At 50.4% G+C, this 14356-nt stretch overlaps 5 protein-coding genes across 5 annotated transcripts; 1 reads left to right on the top strand and 4 right to left on the bottom strand.

Moving 5' to 3' along the window:
* BJX67DRAFT_201156 (protein kinase RIO2) lies at positions 1 to 1666 on the bottom strand. Its single transcript, XM_071025463.1, has 3 exons — positions 1465 to 1666; positions 1251 to 1395; positions 1 to 1179 (listed from the first exon to the last, which is right to left on the bottom strand). The coding sequence occupies exons 1-3, from the start codon at positions 1525 to 1527 to the stop codon at positions 152 to 154; spliced, it is 1236 nt and encodes a 411-aa protein (XP_070883652.1). The 5' UTR covers positions 1528 to 1666; the 3' UTR covers positions 1 to 151.
* Positions 1667 to 2009: 343 nt separating this feature from the next.
* Positions 2010 to 7419, bottom strand: BJX67DRAFT_373675 (proteasome regulatory particle base subunit RPN1; the record flags this gene model as incomplete). The annotated part of the gene is made up of 8 exons (XM_071031433.1): positions 2010 to 2039; positions 2096 to 4408; positions 4462 to 4626; positions 4689 to 4753; positions 4824 to 4980; positions 5438 to 6444; positions 6502 to 6750; positions 6810 to 7419. The coding sequence occupies 8 exons, from the start codon at positions 7417 to 7419 to the stop codon at positions 2010 to 2012; spliced, it is 4596 nt and encodes a 1531-aa protein (XP_070883651.1).
* A 222-nt stretch (positions 7420 to 7641) lies between these two features.
* BJX67DRAFT_360514 (NlpC/p60-like transpeptidase) lies at positions 7642 to 9013 on the bottom strand. The gene has a single exon (XM_071029780.1). It carries the CDS (start codon positions 8869 to 8871, stop codon positions 7918 to 7920), a length of 954 nt encoding a protein of 317 aa, XP_070883650.1. The 5' UTR covers positions 8872 to 9013; the 3' UTR covers positions 7642 to 7917.
* Positions 9014 to 9651: 638 nt separating this feature from the next.
* On the top strand, positions 9652 to 12240 carry BJX67DRAFT_201027 (mismatch repair ATPase MLH1). The gene is made up of 3 exons (XM_071025462.1): positions 9652 to 9955; positions 10009 to 10275; positions 10325 to 12240. The coding sequence occupies exons 1-3, from the start codon at positions 9833 to 9835 to the stop codon at positions 12005 to 12007; spliced, it is 2073 nt and encodes a 690-aa protein (XP_070883649.1). The 5' UTR covers positions 9652 to 9832; the 3' UTR covers positions 12008 to 12240.
* On the bottom strand, positions 12184 to 14353 carry BJX67DRAFT_200796 (phosphoinositide binding protein ATG18). Its single transcript, XM_071025461.1, has 5 exons — positions 13884 to 14353; positions 13666 to 13820; positions 13396 to 13555; positions 12477 to 13347; positions 12184 to 12409 (listed from the first exon to the last, which is right to left on the bottom strand). Exons 1-5 carry the CDS (start codon positions 13933 to 13935, stop codon positions 12361 to 12363), a joined length of 1287 nt encoding a protein of 428 aa, XP_070883648.1. The 5' UTR covers positions 13936 to 14353; the 3' UTR covers positions 12184 to 12360.
* Between the last annotated feature and the right edge of the window lie 3 nt (positions 14354 to 14356).

Here is a 14356-nt window from a genome sequence, read left to right as displayed (position 1 = left end):
GCTGAGTTTTCATCCGCCTCACCTTTTCGGAGACAGCGTGGAAATATCAAATGTTATATCTGAAGTAGGAATCTATATTTATCCCTCATGACGGTCATTAACTAATAATCATGTGTGTCTCCATCAAACGTTGCCCATATCTTGAGGTAATTCACGAGACATGCAATCCCTTTAGCTTCTGGGAACTCTCATCAAGGGCATCGCAATTTGAGTCCTCGAGGCCCTCTGCTTCCTCTGCATTGCTGTGTGGCCCGTCATCGTCCGACTCCGATGCCTGTGAATCCTCGTCCTCGTCACTCTCGGGGCCATCCTCATTAGAGGCCCCATTGTCTCCATCAACACCAACTTCCTTCATATAATTCTCCAGTTCGCGCGCCATCTTCCTTGAGAAACCGGAAGCCTCCACTTCAACATCAAGTCGCTTTCCAGCGTTTTGGCGCAGTTGCTTCTTGGCATCTGAGAAGAACGGCCCAGGCACATCGCTCACGAAGTGGAATTTTCGCTGGAAATAGCGCTTGATGCAGTTCACATCACGGTCGAAATACATCTCCGCGTTCGCATGGTCAATCGATACCATCTGTGGGAAGTCGATGAGGACCGGGACTAGTTTGATGCTGCCATCGTTATCCTCGTCTCCCTCGCGTGCTTTTCCTTTAGCTTTAGGATCCTCCTCTTCCTTAATGAGAATGTTGAACTCATTAAAGTCTCCGTGGATCAGACCGTAGCGAGCCAGTTGCAGAATAATATCCATTAATTCGGAGTAGAGGAGCGCTGGGTTCGGGACTTTCGAGATCTGGCGGAGCGGAAAGGCATCAATCAGGCTCATCACGATAGTGTGTCTGTTCTGCGCAATGGGCTCGGGGACGGAAAACCCATTCTCTCGTAGCGCCTTCATGAAAGCGAACTCCTTCATCGCAGCCAATCGCGACATATACATCCATGATCCAGTGCTTCGATGGCGCAAATAGTCTCGATTAGTCTTCACCGTTCGGAATGAGATACGACCAAGTCGATGGATCTTCAAGATTCGCTGTGTTCCTTGGTGATTCGCGACAACTATGATATCCGATTCCTTTCCGACACCTATTTGATTGCCGACGGAGTAGATGCATTTTTGCTTCTGGTGGGCGTTGAGGGCCAGATAATCCAAGCCGCCGTATGTGAGCCGATATCCGTCGTCTAACCGGTGCGCGAAAATGTTAGGCAGGGCCACGAATTTAAAAATTCCGAGCGAGAGAATATGTTCTTACACTTCGCATTCTTCACTTTCGCGATCAAGTTGGTCTTCGCCAGGTTTGAAATTGCCCTGTGGACTCCACTTCCGCCTCGAAGACCGGCAATCTGTGCAATCAAAGGGGTTGGTACGACTTCGTGGTTCCTACTTCCTGTCTCGACCTAAAGAACGCTTTTCGTTAGCTGCTTCTCAGCGAATATGATGCACGGAGAAGATGAAGGAAGCCATACCGCTGAGAGTACACGGAAGTCCTCCGAAGTCAGGTAGCGGATTGCTTTTGGGTCAAGCTTCATCTTTGCAAGGAGACGTTGAAGAAAAGCCGAAGACAGCTAGAAGACGACTTTTTTTGGAAGGGGGGTTTCGCAAGCTGGTCTTGGATGGTTATCAGGCCCATGATGCAACAAAATTTCTTATCGCAGGTGCCCTATGCCCTCCTTACCGCTTTGGGATTACGCCCACCTTGTCGCATGTCGCATGTCCCAACGGGCCACTTGAAGCTGTATCAAAGTACCGCTGTGCACGTTTTGGAAAGAGGAGGATAGGTTGTTCGTCATTATCATAAAGGTCGATGCACGCATATGTCGGGACGGGTGGCTGGGTCAAGACCTAAGAGGATCATCTACTAATATATATTTCTGGAACTCGAATAGATCAAGAATTTGTATTTCCTATACGACCACACTTTTCTTTCCGAATACATTAGAGCTAAACTGTATAAGAGCGGTATTGCGCTCAATCTATCTCAAAGATGCCATTCAGAAAGGACGCTCACTGCTCAGGTGGAGCTCTCCTCCCAGTCGGGATTCTATTAAGAAGTCAGCAATGTCCGGAAATCACTGGAGTACGTAAAATGGAACCTACCTTGCGCAAGATAACCAAGCCCTCCAAGGTGCTGCTGAGGGGGATATACTGCTCATCTTCCAGTTCCGCTCGCTCGCCGTGAGAAAGAAGCACTGGTGTGCTCTGTGTCTGCCAGCCGGTTATAGTCTTGGGACGCCCAGCTTGCCCAACGACATCAACAGCCTGTCCAACGCGGACATTGACCGGAAGAGGCTGAAGGTCCTCGTCAAGCGTAACAAGGAAGCGTGGGTACATGGCGGTGATAAGGAAGTATAGTAGGTAGTGGTGTTCGGCGAGGATAAATTGTTTCGCATCGATCAAAGACACAAGCACGGTTAAAAGGCCGGCGGCAGATACTCGACTGAGAACTTGGCGGTCGGTGTGGAATGGGTTCAATGTCATCGTACCCTTGCCCATATGCAAGAGACCTTGAGCGATGCGAACCATGAAGAGCGAGTTCTGGTCGCGGTGATAGTAGCTGGCCAACTGTCTCAATAGCTGTGCAAGACGGGAGTTCTTTGTTCCGGCACCACAGAGACCCATAGCGAAGATGGCGTTGATGGCGACGTCATTATCATTGTCGTGACTGTATCGGGAAAGAGTGTCATACACCTTCATCTGAGGGTTGCTAGGACTGATCAAGCCCATAGCTAGTGGGACCGCTTTCCGGATGTTACTTGCGCCGTAATGCATCAAATGGCCAAATTGTCTGAGAATCATATCCTGCCCTACATCTTCGCCCATCGCGATAAGAGAAAGACCCAACACAGCATATGATTGAACAAGCTCGTCGCCCTTCTTCTCATCACTTTCTTCAATGACGTCGTTGCAGATATGGAGGAGCTCCTGTAGCTTCAACACGGTGCCCGTGCCAGCCCAAGCACATACCGATGCGAGAACAGAGGTCGGCTTAGCCATGGGGTGGTCAACTGCCTTCAGGATATCGAGGATCACATCAACTTCTTCCTGACGCCCAAAGTACAGCAGTGCGAGACCAAGAGCCATGAAACGGGTCCACTTGTCCTTGAGGTGCTTCTGCCGCTCCTCATCCATAAGGGTGGTAGCGATCGCCTCGCTGACCTGATGGTTTGAGGAGCCAACGAAGATAAGACCCAAAGAGACGGCAGCCATTGCAGAGAGCTGCATGTCAAGAGAAACATCTTCCACAATAGGCAGCAGAGCTTCGAGGAGCTCCTCTTTGTTTGAGCCTGCATACGCTAAACCAAGACCCATGATAGCCGCAACCCTCATCGGAACGTTCTTCGCCTCAAGGTTGTCAGTATCACTTAGAAGAGCTAGAGCGGGATCTGAATCGATCCGAACACCTGAGTTGAGGATACCGATAGACAGTAGAGCACCAGCCTTGATATGTTCCTCTGACGCGTATGTGTACTTGTCGATCTTGTCCAAACCAATCTCGACATCCCGGTGGAGGAGCATACCCATCGAGGCGGTGGTCGACAGCATGCCGTCATCCTTTGTCTTCCAAACCCATGGGCCCTTATCGCCTTCCACAATCATCATCTTATCGTTGCCGAACCCGGCGTTGGCGAACGAGTTGACGAACGCGCTTGCAAGATTGTGTCTTGCGGAATCAACATTGGTCAGACCTGCCCCTCGACTGGTCTCGAGGTGCGTCTTGTAGATGTCCTCCGGCATTATTGGATCGAGAATGTTGAGTTCCTTACCGAGAGACTTGAAGTGCTTCGGAATCGAGGTGTTATTCAGGCAATCCATGAAGGTCTGGTCATCCTCAACTTCGCCAAGATTATCAAGCCATATTTGTTGCCGCGAAACGAGAAAGGCCATCTGCTTCTTAACGGACTGATCGGATGTGGCATTTATATCGCTCTTGATGAGATCAACATCATTTAAGCGGATTGCCAGAATAATAGCTTTCGTAAGTTCTTTGTAACGGACGTAAATCTCGTGCGCCGTTTGGAGGAACTGCTGGTCTTCTGGGTATGTGAGAAGATTGACCATGCTGACCATATACAGGCAAACTCTTGAATACGTATTCTCGTCCACAAAGCGAGGAATTTCCTCAATAATCTCAAGCTCGCTCAGAAGGTCAACGGCGTCAGCTTCTGCGTTATGACGGAGGAAATACGGGACAAGGGATAGCGCGAGGTCGATTAGATCCTGGACGTCCTTCTCGGAGTTTAACCGATTCTGATATTCCTGGCCGATTTCCAGCGCCAAATGCCTGATGTACTCGTGGCCCCAGGAACCGAGATCTTCGGATTTGGTCAGAAGACGGTACTTGAGTGTTTCGAATTTCTCTTCGTCTCCGTACGTCATTCCAAGCACAGAAAGCATGTCGGCTAAGGAGTCCTATGAGAAGAATAGTCAGCTTTCAATTGTATTCGCACGCAGACCAAACCCACCTTGACGGCACCAGCCGACCATTCGTCGTATAGAGTCGCGAGGTCATCATAGTGTGGTCGGAGGAATTTAAGAGGTTTGGGAACTGCAGTCATAGAAGAGGTGGAAGTCTTTATAAAATTCTTGATGGCGTCTAAAGCAGGCCCATAAAGAGAGGTATCGGACTCCTAGATGCAGGAGTGTCTGTCGTCAGCAGAGCGAAGCATAGAGTGGAATGCTATGGCCGTACCTTTAACCGCTCCACAAGCATCTCGAGTTCGCTCTTCAGCTGTTGGTCCTCCTCACTAAGCTCCTCTGCGAGAACAACACTGTTAGTTTCCGGTGGAGAGACGAGGACAGACCGGAGAGCGCAGTAGCTACTTACCTTCTTCTGGCTCGTCATCCTTTCGTTTCCCGTTAGCTTGTGTCTTCTCTTCCGGCTTATCTTTCTTCCCTCCAGCCAAATCCTTGACATCATCAACCTTTCCCTTGCCCTTGTCAGCCGGAGCTGACCGCTCGCCTTCCTTCGCCATTTCCGACGGCTATCTGGTAAGGAGCAGTGGTATGTCACGGGAAGCGTGGGATGGTAAGAAAGATAACTGGAAGAATAGAGATCACGGAAAAACGTAAGGAATAGAACGTCTGGAGACCTCGTGATGGGGGTGACAATGATTCATAAGCTTGTTGACGACGGCCGGAGAGCTCAGTCTCGTCGCCGCTTGGGTGTCGCAGTGGAGCTTCCAGCGTCTTATGTAAGTCAATATGCCAAGAGACATCTCGACTAGCATCACGTGCTAGGTTGTTGTCACGTGATTTGAGCGAAAATATATGAAGAGATCATATGACATTAAATACAATGTATGCCGTCGCAATTAATGATTGTATCGTGACCTTAGCTTCAGGAACTCATTCACTCGAGCAGAATAGCTCCTCTGTACTCAAGACATGGTCGAGCGAGTCTTCGGAACAACCTCCGTATCGTCCTCTGAATTTCTTGACATAGTTTTCCGTTTCACGTTCCAAGACGAGACTGGATATTTCTTCACCACGGTCAGTTAATATAGGTAGGCGGCTGGTATCAGGTAACTCTAAGGAGAATGTATCTAGAAGTGGCATCAAGGTTGGAGCTCCGCTCAGAAGCATCTCGGCCGACTTTGGTTGCTGGAGTCCCTCTGAATTACCGTCCGAGAATTCTTCCGGAAACTGAAATAGGTCGTCATGAAATTTTGCAACCGAAAATCTTCCTTTGGCGGAAAAGGCTGGATAGAGTAGGTAATATCCTCTCGCACGGAGCAATTCGTGCAGATATTCCATGAAAGCAGGATACCTCTTTGAAATAACCTTTTCGTCCTGCGAAACCCCAGGAGCTACCTCCTCCGCCGTAAGTCGGCGGGCGAGGAAAGAATGTAACTCGACCCATTTGTCGCCGAAGTATAGGGCAGCATTGCTATTGGGTGCTTGCCATAAGAACAGGGGCAGAGTTTCCGGGTTATTCTGGTTTGAGAAATGCGTTTCATCAATGTCGGGTTGCTTAAAAGGCTCAGTGTCGGTTAGGCGTGACGATGGAAGCTCGAGCGAAATCCCCATGAGTTTTGAGGACAGCATTCTGGAACTGGTTGAGTATCTGTAGTTTAATAAGGTGTAGATTAAATATTGGAAGAATGATGGTGCCAGTTCCACGTCCGGGGAGAGCACAAGGACATGCGACAGGGTCGGATTTCTGGGATAGAAGGCTTCGACGGCACGTAAGGAAGCCTCATTGGGGTCCATAGTATGGAGTTGAACCCGCCGACGAATAGTGACCTTGCTCGACGTGTTAGGAAGCCACTTTAGCTCTTGAAGAAAACCTAGAAGCTGAGGATCTACGCGAGAAGGAAGCTCAATGGTCAGACTTGGGGTATATCCCAGGAAATCTGCATGTTCCAGAGACCGGAGCAACCTTATAAGCGACCCAGCCGAATCAGGAGCCGCGTAAATGAGGAATTCCACCTGGATATCATTCCAGCCTATTTGTGGTGTTAGCGCAGAGTTAAAGGCACCACAAGGCAATAACAAAAGCTTACTTCGAAGAGCATTACTGTCCAAAGCAGCGAGCCACATTAGGTCCCTTGCGGCATGAGGCAGCTTAATATGTGGTATCCCAAGCTCTTTAGCCTTTTGAATCCCTCGCATGAAGAACGGGTCTTCCCAAGAATCACCCTGCGTAATAAGAATCTCTGGTCGAAGATATGCCTGAATGTATGGTAGCACAACGGCTACAGCGTGCTCCATGCGAGCATCGGTGGACCATCGACCGTAATCGACACGAGCATCTGCGAAATAGGCGCACAAATCAGTGAAGTTGTTTAGCGATCAGTCGGGCAGAACGCACCATGCCAATTGATTGGACAATCTGCACGGCTCACACCGTTGACACTTTGAATCCCCTCGATTGATACCTCGTCCCTTCCCATCAGTAAGAAGTGTACCTTGTTCAATTTTCGATTCGCCATGCTACACGCCAAAGGTAACAGGTCTGAAACGCTTCTTAAACTCGCAGCCGCGAAAACGGCGCTGTGAGAAGCAGCTTTCCCGCCATGATTTGAAGAAGCCTGGAAGAGCTTCAGAGACTTCCCTAGCTCATAGAATTTTAACTTTCCGTTGTAGTATAGCTCATCTGAATTTCCAGAGCTCGACTCGTCTCTCGGGGGAGGATTGGACAGAGAGGTGCCAGGCGGAGGTGCTGCATCAGGAAGGACATGCTGTGACGAAGGTATTGTTGGTTTCAGCCGTTCTCTGGCAGGAGGAAGGTCCGTTGGCATGTTCTTGAAAAATATATAGAGAAGATACAATATCACAGGTAGGAGCAGGATACGCCGGCGACGCGGAAGTTTCCATGATCTTGGCCGCCATTGTTGCTCGGGATGTGTCATCGGCCGGTGGTCGTCATTCTTCTTTCCAAGCTCTTCGCTGGCAAAGAAGGGCCACTTGGAAGTTGGCATGGTTTAGACATATGAGCAGTGGCCCCGGGGGGCGCTCAACAAACGTCGCGAAATAGCACGGCCATTGGAAGGAGGAGTATACTTCGCCATTTAGAGCTCTTTGACAGAGAGCTTGATGCGATCGAGCGGAGGCTGAAGGAGTCCGATGGTGCTGTCACCTGGGCAGTGGGCGGACAGCGGCTCCGCTCCACCTGGCCGGCCCCACTCCTCCAGCGAGCGCAGGTGGCCATCCCCGGACGCAGGCCATTTCCCAACCTTCCGAACCGCAACCTGGAATGATTTTCGCTACGAATCTCTACAACTGGGATGCCGAATAATCTGTACAGGTTCGCGTCCGACTCTTACTTCGGAGACTGCTTCCAAAGAAGGACACACGACATGTTTGAATATCCGGCCGAGACTATGCCTGTGGTTGGAAATGAAAAGCTTGCAGGGTATACAATGAATACGGGACGAAGCTTATATTCCGTCTAATGCTGCTGGCGGGTATGTTCGAAGTCATTCAGGTAGCCCAGCCTTGAGAGCTTCCGTTAGCTCATCTTCGAGCTCAACTAATTTCCGAAGGATCGCAATGACGTCGTTCCACCTTCGATGCACAGCTGGATACTGGGCCCGTCCGGCTAATATCGCCTGCTGTTCCATAACCTCCGCAGCTTCGGCCAAGCCGGCCTCGTTTAGAAAGTCTCTCGCATCTAGGTAGCGCCTCGCTGCGAGTGGGAGGGTGAATGGTGCAAGGTCATTCACAACACTAGGACTTCCTGCTTCTACAGCTTCAATCGTTAATCGCAGGGCATGAGCTCCGCCAAAAGAGTCCGGACGATGGGCATAGTTCCCAGCTTGCTCGCGAAGAGTCCGAATGGTCCGTGCAACCATCTCGGCGCGGGGAACATTCTCAATACGGTGGAAGTGGGAGCGAAACACGAATGGTCGATCGATATATTCAACGCCTTGACCATGCCATGCTTCGACGAACTGAGTCAGCGGGAGAAGCACTGCTGGGTAGCCCGCGGGATCGTGAAGGAGAATCATGCCGTTGCTATCATCCACTTCAAGAACCACAACGAAGTGGTCGGCGCCTTTCAGGGAGTTGTGCTCTGGGTTGTAAGAGAGATGGCCCATGTCCAATGGACCGGCGAGTACAGGCCCATGCGCAACTGCTTCGCGTAGCTTGCCGAGAGCGGAAGACACATCCCCGCCGCGGTGGTCCTCGCATTCCCAACCCATGGTACGGAGAGCTATATTGATGCCATCGTCCGGATTTGTGTATGGGTTATTGAAGAAGGCAGCCGGTCCGGTTTGAAGGAGGACAAACTGCTTCCCGAAAGGCATCGTGGTGAGGCACTCAATGAATCCCGCGGAGGGTAGAGATTGTCGTTCATAGCCTGATGCGAGTAGGACCATGTACAGACTGTAGGCGTAGCAGTAGGGACCGCTGCCAGTATAGGCGTACATGCTGGTATCAGCGGTCGAGGTTGGCAGCAAGATATACTACTTTACCGATGTGAAGTAGGGTTGCGAGCTGCAGCGACAAAATGAGTTTTCAGGGAAACTGGTCTCGCAATAAAAATGATTAGGCAACAATATTTGAGTCGTGGCCTGCTCGAAAAGAAATTGCCATTGGGCGGCCCATCTCATAGAACGCTCCAGCCACGTCCGTTATAATTTGACCAGCAGAGCTTCCGAGGCCCGGGATTGTCGCATTCCGGAGGTATTCGTAATTACATGACGGCAATGTTTCCCCCAAAATGAAACTCACACAAGGAAAGGATTGAGCATTTCTGATTTGCGTGGTTGATACAGACGCGGGAACAGGGCGCATGTCCTGTATGACAGATCTATCAAGGCGAACAAAGTCGCTGTGTCATTTTTGGCAAGTGGCTGCGTATGAGAAATGGTATGATAATATGGCACAACAGTCTGGTAGTCCCGGGTTATAGATTCTTTCGAGTTTCTGGTTCATAGCCGTGACCAATTCGTCTTGATTCGAGGTCTGGACCATGGCTGGGTTTTGAATAGTTCTCGGAGATTCGGCAGATCGTTTTCCCGCCATGTCTATCTGCAGATGATCAACCTGGAGCTTCTGCCATCTGTTTCTCCGTTTAAAGGGAAACCTTGGGATCTTGCGCCGATGGTTATGCTAGTTGCAATGATACCATATTCACCATAGCAGATGGAAGCCGAAAGCGAGCCTTTTTTGCTTTCGTAACTATGGAACCAGAAATGGGTGTTGATATGCCTGAGACTCGGGGCACGAAACGTCCTGCTGAGGAGAATGAGAACTCTCAGAAGCCAAGGAAAATTAGGGTGGGTGGAAGCGTAGGGTCACCATATAAATATTAACTGATGCAATGGACAGGCTTTGGATCCGGATGTTGTGAACAAGATTGCTGCGGGAGAAATCATTGTAGCTCCTATGCATGCACTCAAGGAATTGATAGAAAATGCCGTTGACGCTGGGTCTACTTCACTTGAAATTCTCGTGAAGGATGGTGGCCTTAAGCTGCTTCAAATCACTGATAATGGGCATGGAATTGATGTGAGTGTGCCCCTACCTTGAACTAAAATGCTGCTACTAATCCTATCTTATAGCGGGATGATCTTGCTATACTCTGTGAAAGGTTCACAACCTCGAAGTTAAAAGAGTTCGAAGATCTTACATCTATATCTACCTATGGCTTTCGCGGAGAAGCCTTGGCTAGTATAAGCCATATCGCCCATCTTACAGTCACCACGAAGACGGCTGATTCGAGTTGCGCATGGAGAGCCCATTACAGCGACGGAAAATTAGTTGCTCCTAAGCCAGGTCAGAGTGCTGCTCCAAAAGCCACAGCGGGCCGTGGTGGCACACAGGTAACAGTAAGCAAAAACCTTCACCCCGTGATGTAATTGAATCTGACTTGGGAAGGTTGAAGATTTGTTCTACAACGTACCCACCCGCCGTCGGGCGTTTCGGTCGGCGAGCGAAGAGTACGCGAAGATCCTCGACGTCGTTGGTCGTTACGCAGTGCATTGCTCTGGCGTTGCATTCTCGTGCCGTAAGCATGGTGACGCTGGCGTCAGTATATCAACGGCAGCTGCTTCGAGCACGATTGACCGAATTCGCCAGATCCACGGAAGCTCCGTGGCTAACGAGCTTGTCGAGTTTAGTGTCAAGGATGACAAATTAGGGTTCTCATCGTCCGGCCTTGTCACGAATGCAAACTATCACGTTAAGCGGACCACTATCCTTCTTTTCATAAACCACCGATCAGTGGAATCCACGGCGATCAAACGTGCTGTGGAGCAGACGTACTCCAGCTTCTTACCTAAGGGTGGCCATCCCTTTGCCTACCTCGATCTCGAGATTGAGCCGCACCGCCTAGATGTGAATGTCCACCCTACGAAGCGGGAGGTAAACTTCCTGAACGAAGATGAAATCATTGAGACGATTTGCGGCGAGATTAGATCGAAGCTAGCTCAGGTGGACTATAGTCGAACATTCTTAACACAGACGCTTTTGCCTTCCGTGCAGACTCTGGCACCCTCAGACGGGGATACGGAGGCCGGCCCTTCTGCTCCCAAAACCCCGGCAGCCACAAAAAGACCTTACGAGAATAACCTCGTCCGAACCGACTCACGCGTTCGAAAAATAACCTCCATGCTCTCACCCGCTATACCCCAACCCACCACGACCACAGATTCCGATGCAGGGCCACCCGCGCAGGCGGTCCTTGATGAAGGATTTCACTACGAAACAACAGACCGCGAGCCCCTAAAAATCGCCCTCACCTCCGTGAAAAACCTCCGCGCCATCGTCCGTAACTCGATGCACAATTCGCTAACAGAGACAATCGCCTCGCACACCTACGTTGGGCTCGTTGACGAACAGCGTCGAATAGCAGCCGTCCAATCCGGCGTAAAACTATACCTCATAGACTACGGCATGTTCTGCAGCGAGTTCTTCTATCAAGTTGGTCTTACAGATTTCGGTAACTTCGGCACCATTCAGTTAGATCCCGCCCCAAGGCTCGCGGATATAATCCGTATAGCAGCAGAGGCGGAATATGAGGAAACCCACGCCGAAGAAGAGCGAGAAATATTTACCAAGGCCCCAGACGTCATCTCGAAGACCTTGATCGACAGGAGAGAAATGCTGAACGAGTACTTTTCCATTCAGATCTCGGACGAGGGCCACCTGCTTACCCTCCCCCTGCTTCTAAAGGGCTACCTACCATGTTTGGGCAAACTGCCCCGATTCCTCCTTCGTCTCGGTCCGTACGTCGATTGGACAAACGAACAGGAATGTTTCCGGACGTTTCTGTGGGAACTGGCCGCGTTTTATACGCCGGAACAACTACCCAGACCACCCTCAGTCCAGCAAGGAAACTCTGAAGCCACCGCCACCCAGGACACAGGGGAGGCTGGTGCTGATGGGAGTGAGGCGGAAGATGAGTACATTCGGAACCGACGAGCTCAGATGGCGCGAATGCTGGAGCACGTGGTTTTTCCGGCTTTGAGGGGTCGTCTGGTTGCCACGACGAGGCTTTTACGGGGCGTTGTGGAGGTTGCGGATTTGAAAGGGTTGTATCGAGTTTTTGAGCGGTGTTGAACTATTCCAAGGTTGGCATTCTTCTCCCACAATATAACATCTGGCGGGAATGCAGCTTTAGGAGTTCTTCATGTGTGGATGGTTTAATGGGAATTTTTCCCCAGGATTGACTGGATGGCGGTCATGGATCTTATTGATGAGAGACTTGAGAAACGAATACGGGCTTAACATACAAATAGAGCCTCCCCAGCAGCCAAACGCCAACGAGGATATGCCAGGTTAGAAAAGGAACGATGAACGTCGCTGTCAAGAATACCTATGGCCATAACGTTGTTGAAAGAGAGCGGAGAACGCATGTCAAATTCCATATACGAGCAGAGTGCAGTGGTATCAAGATAGTTGATAATCATAAATCAGTAATCCGTCGCCGAGTGCCCTAGTCTGTCATTTGTCTCGAGTACCCTGTGACAAGTTCCAGTCAGCATCGCTAAAGCAATTCGATCAAGGGAATTTTGGCCAGGAAACTCACGAATATTGCTTCGTCAACGTCCCCTCTCCGCCTTTTGAGAGATCAATGCTGAAAACATAAAAGTTGCCGTCACTCGTGACAACCATAACTTGGGGCGTATTGCTGCTCATCGCCACGACGCTCCTTAATGGACCCGCGGGTGTGTTATGACCTGTCCCCTGATTGGGTTTGGGGATCTTAATCCAGGCAAAGTCGCGTGCTGGCTCCCACATCTCGCTGACGCCTTTGGGTAGGTAGCCGCCGACCGTTGCCGCAACTGCACCACCAACATTCTGTGAGGTGCGCCGGAGCATACCCATCAGCGTCCCATTGTGTTTGCGGGAGGCGAGATCAGATGGGGTTGGATCTTCGTCAGCGCCATCCCCATCTGCTGGTTGACTGAGGGAGCTGAAACTTCTTCGACGTCCTGGGGGCGAAGATGGGGTTGAACCCTCTTGTGGATGGGATGGATGAGAGAGTTTGAAGAGGTGAATAGTCTCGGTAGAGGATGAGACACAGAGTAGGGTAGACGTGGTGTTAAAGGACATGCTGAAGATTCGTGACGGTATTGAACCCCGTCGAAATTGATATAGTTTGTGGCCCTCGGGCACGGAAAAGACTCGAACGATTGTCCCCTTATCGGAAGCAGTGGCAATCAGAGTGCCATCGCTGTTGAGCGTTATGCATGCTAGAGGAGAGCGATGTGCTTCAATCACGTTGATGGCTTCCAGCTTCAACGTGTCAAAAATAAGGACTTCGCCGCTTGTTGGGGAGACGTGAGTGTTTCCCGGAGGTGCATGAGCTGGGGGTTGGTAAGAAGAAGGGGCAGCTTTTTGTGGGAGTGGATATGCCAGGTAGCAGTTATCAGAAGACGGCGAGAGAGCACATATAGCTGTGAGTGGTTAGAAGGATGTGTCTTGGTTGCATAGCGAAGACTTACCATGAGGATTCGGTGAGGTTTCGATGGTGTATAGTAGCTTCATTGTTTGGATATCGTATAGGTAAATCTGATCTTCAAGGACAATGACGAGCCGTTTTCGGTTCAGCTTGACGGCAAGCACGGTAGTTGGGAAGGTCAGCTCGCATATCGTGGTTTGGCGCTGTAGTCAGGACATCGAGTGGTTAATCATGAGCGCCAAATGCAGGCCAGAGAACGCCCAGCATGTCTGGAGTAGAGCTACAGTGTAAAGCAAGAGAAGAGCCTACGAACCTTGGTATTTGTGATTTGAAGACGGCGTGGTGAGAGGATAAGTGCTACTAAAGAGGTTGAAAAGAGCATCTCCATGATGGCGATGTTCCCCTCTTTGGTCTCATAGCTTTTGGCGAAAGGCTCAGTCGTGAATATACGGAACCCCCTGGAAGTCGCTAGAGAGCGTTAAGAAATCTCCCGAGGCAAGATAAAGAAACTGCCGAGAGCAAATATCTTACCTACTGCCAGGTAGCTATAGTCCTGGTTAAAAGTCACGAAGTTCATCGTCATCTTGTTCGGTGATTCGGTGGTGTTCAAGCCACAGGATTCCTTCTAATCACGTTCTACAAGGGGGCTGTTCTTGGTGATAGAGTAAGGTTATGAAACGAAGCGATGTAGGATCATGAAGGTCTTGGAAGAAGTCTGTGAATCCGTGGGCTACATCCGAATAATGTCACAGGATGGTGTTAGGCGGCACCCATCACAGGATCGGATATGGCCTGTCAGGAACAGCACCCCTTCGTCGGTTGCTAACTCGCAGGTTTGTCGCGTCACTCGTCTCGCTCCTGTATGTCATGCAGATTGCGATCGGACGGAGGATATTTATGGAGGAGGAGGGCCAGCTGGAGGCAGATCGAGTGGCTGTGGAGGACCTGAGGATCGCTGCCTCCTCTTTGCCGCGGCTTGGCGCTAAACGCGGCAGGAAAGTTCT

This window comes from Aspergillus lucknowensis, assembly GCF_044049455.1.
Source record: "Aspergillus lucknowensis strain CBS 449.75 chromosome Unknown BJX67scaffold_38, whole genome shotgun sequence".
In the NCBI taxonomy this organism is placed as follows: domain Eukaryota; kingdom Fungi; phylum Ascomycota; class Eurotiomycetes; order Eurotiales; family Aspergillaceae; genus Aspergillus; species Aspergillus lucknowensis.
Note: the sequence above shows the minus strand (reverse complement) of the source record. Positions and strands in the feature narration are given on the sequence as shown.

Bases quoted from the DNA above. Each gene is read 5' to 3' on its own strand.
- BJX67DRAFT_201156 (XM_071025463.1), bottom strand. From the start codon at position 1,527: ATGAAGCTTGACCCAAAAGCAATCCGCTACCTGACTTCGGAGGACTTC. The intron at 1,396-1,464 runs GTATGGCTTCCT...AGCGTTCTTTAG, and splicing joins ACTTCCGTGTACTCTCAGCG to GTCGAGACAGGAAGTAGGAA. The intron at 1,180-1,250 runs GTAAGAACATAT...CGCACCGGTTAG, and splicing joins GAAAGTGAAGAATGCGAAGT to ACGACGGATATCGGCTCACA.
- BJX67DRAFT_360514 (XM_071029780.1), bottom strand. From the start codon at position 8,871: ATGTACGCCTATACTGGCAGCGGTCCCTACTGCTACGCCTACAGTCTG.
- BJX67DRAFT_201027 (XM_071025462.1), top strand. From the start codon at position 9,833: ATGCATGCACTCAAGGAATTGATAGAAAATGCCGTTGACGCTGGGTCT. The intron at 9,956-10,008 runs GTGAGTGTGCCC...CCTATCTTATAG, and splicing joins ATAATGGGCATGGAATTGAT to CGGGATGATCTTGCTATACT. The intron at 10,276-10,324 runs GTAAGCAAAAAC...TGACTTGGGAAG, and splicing joins GTGGTGGCACACAGGTAACA to GTTGAAGATTTGTTCTACAA.
- BJX67DRAFT_200796 (XM_071025461.1), bottom strand. From the start codon at position 13,935: ATGACGATGAACTTCGTGACTTTTAACCAGGACTATAGCTACCTGGCA. The intron at 13,821-13,883 runs GTAAGATATTTG...AACGCTCTCTAG, and splicing joins CTATAGCTACCTGGCAGTAG to CGACTTCCAGGGGGTTCCGT. The intron at 13,556-13,665 runs GTTCGTAGGCTC...TCCTGACTACAG, and splicing joins TTCAAATCACAAATACCAAG to CGCCAAACCACGATATGCGA.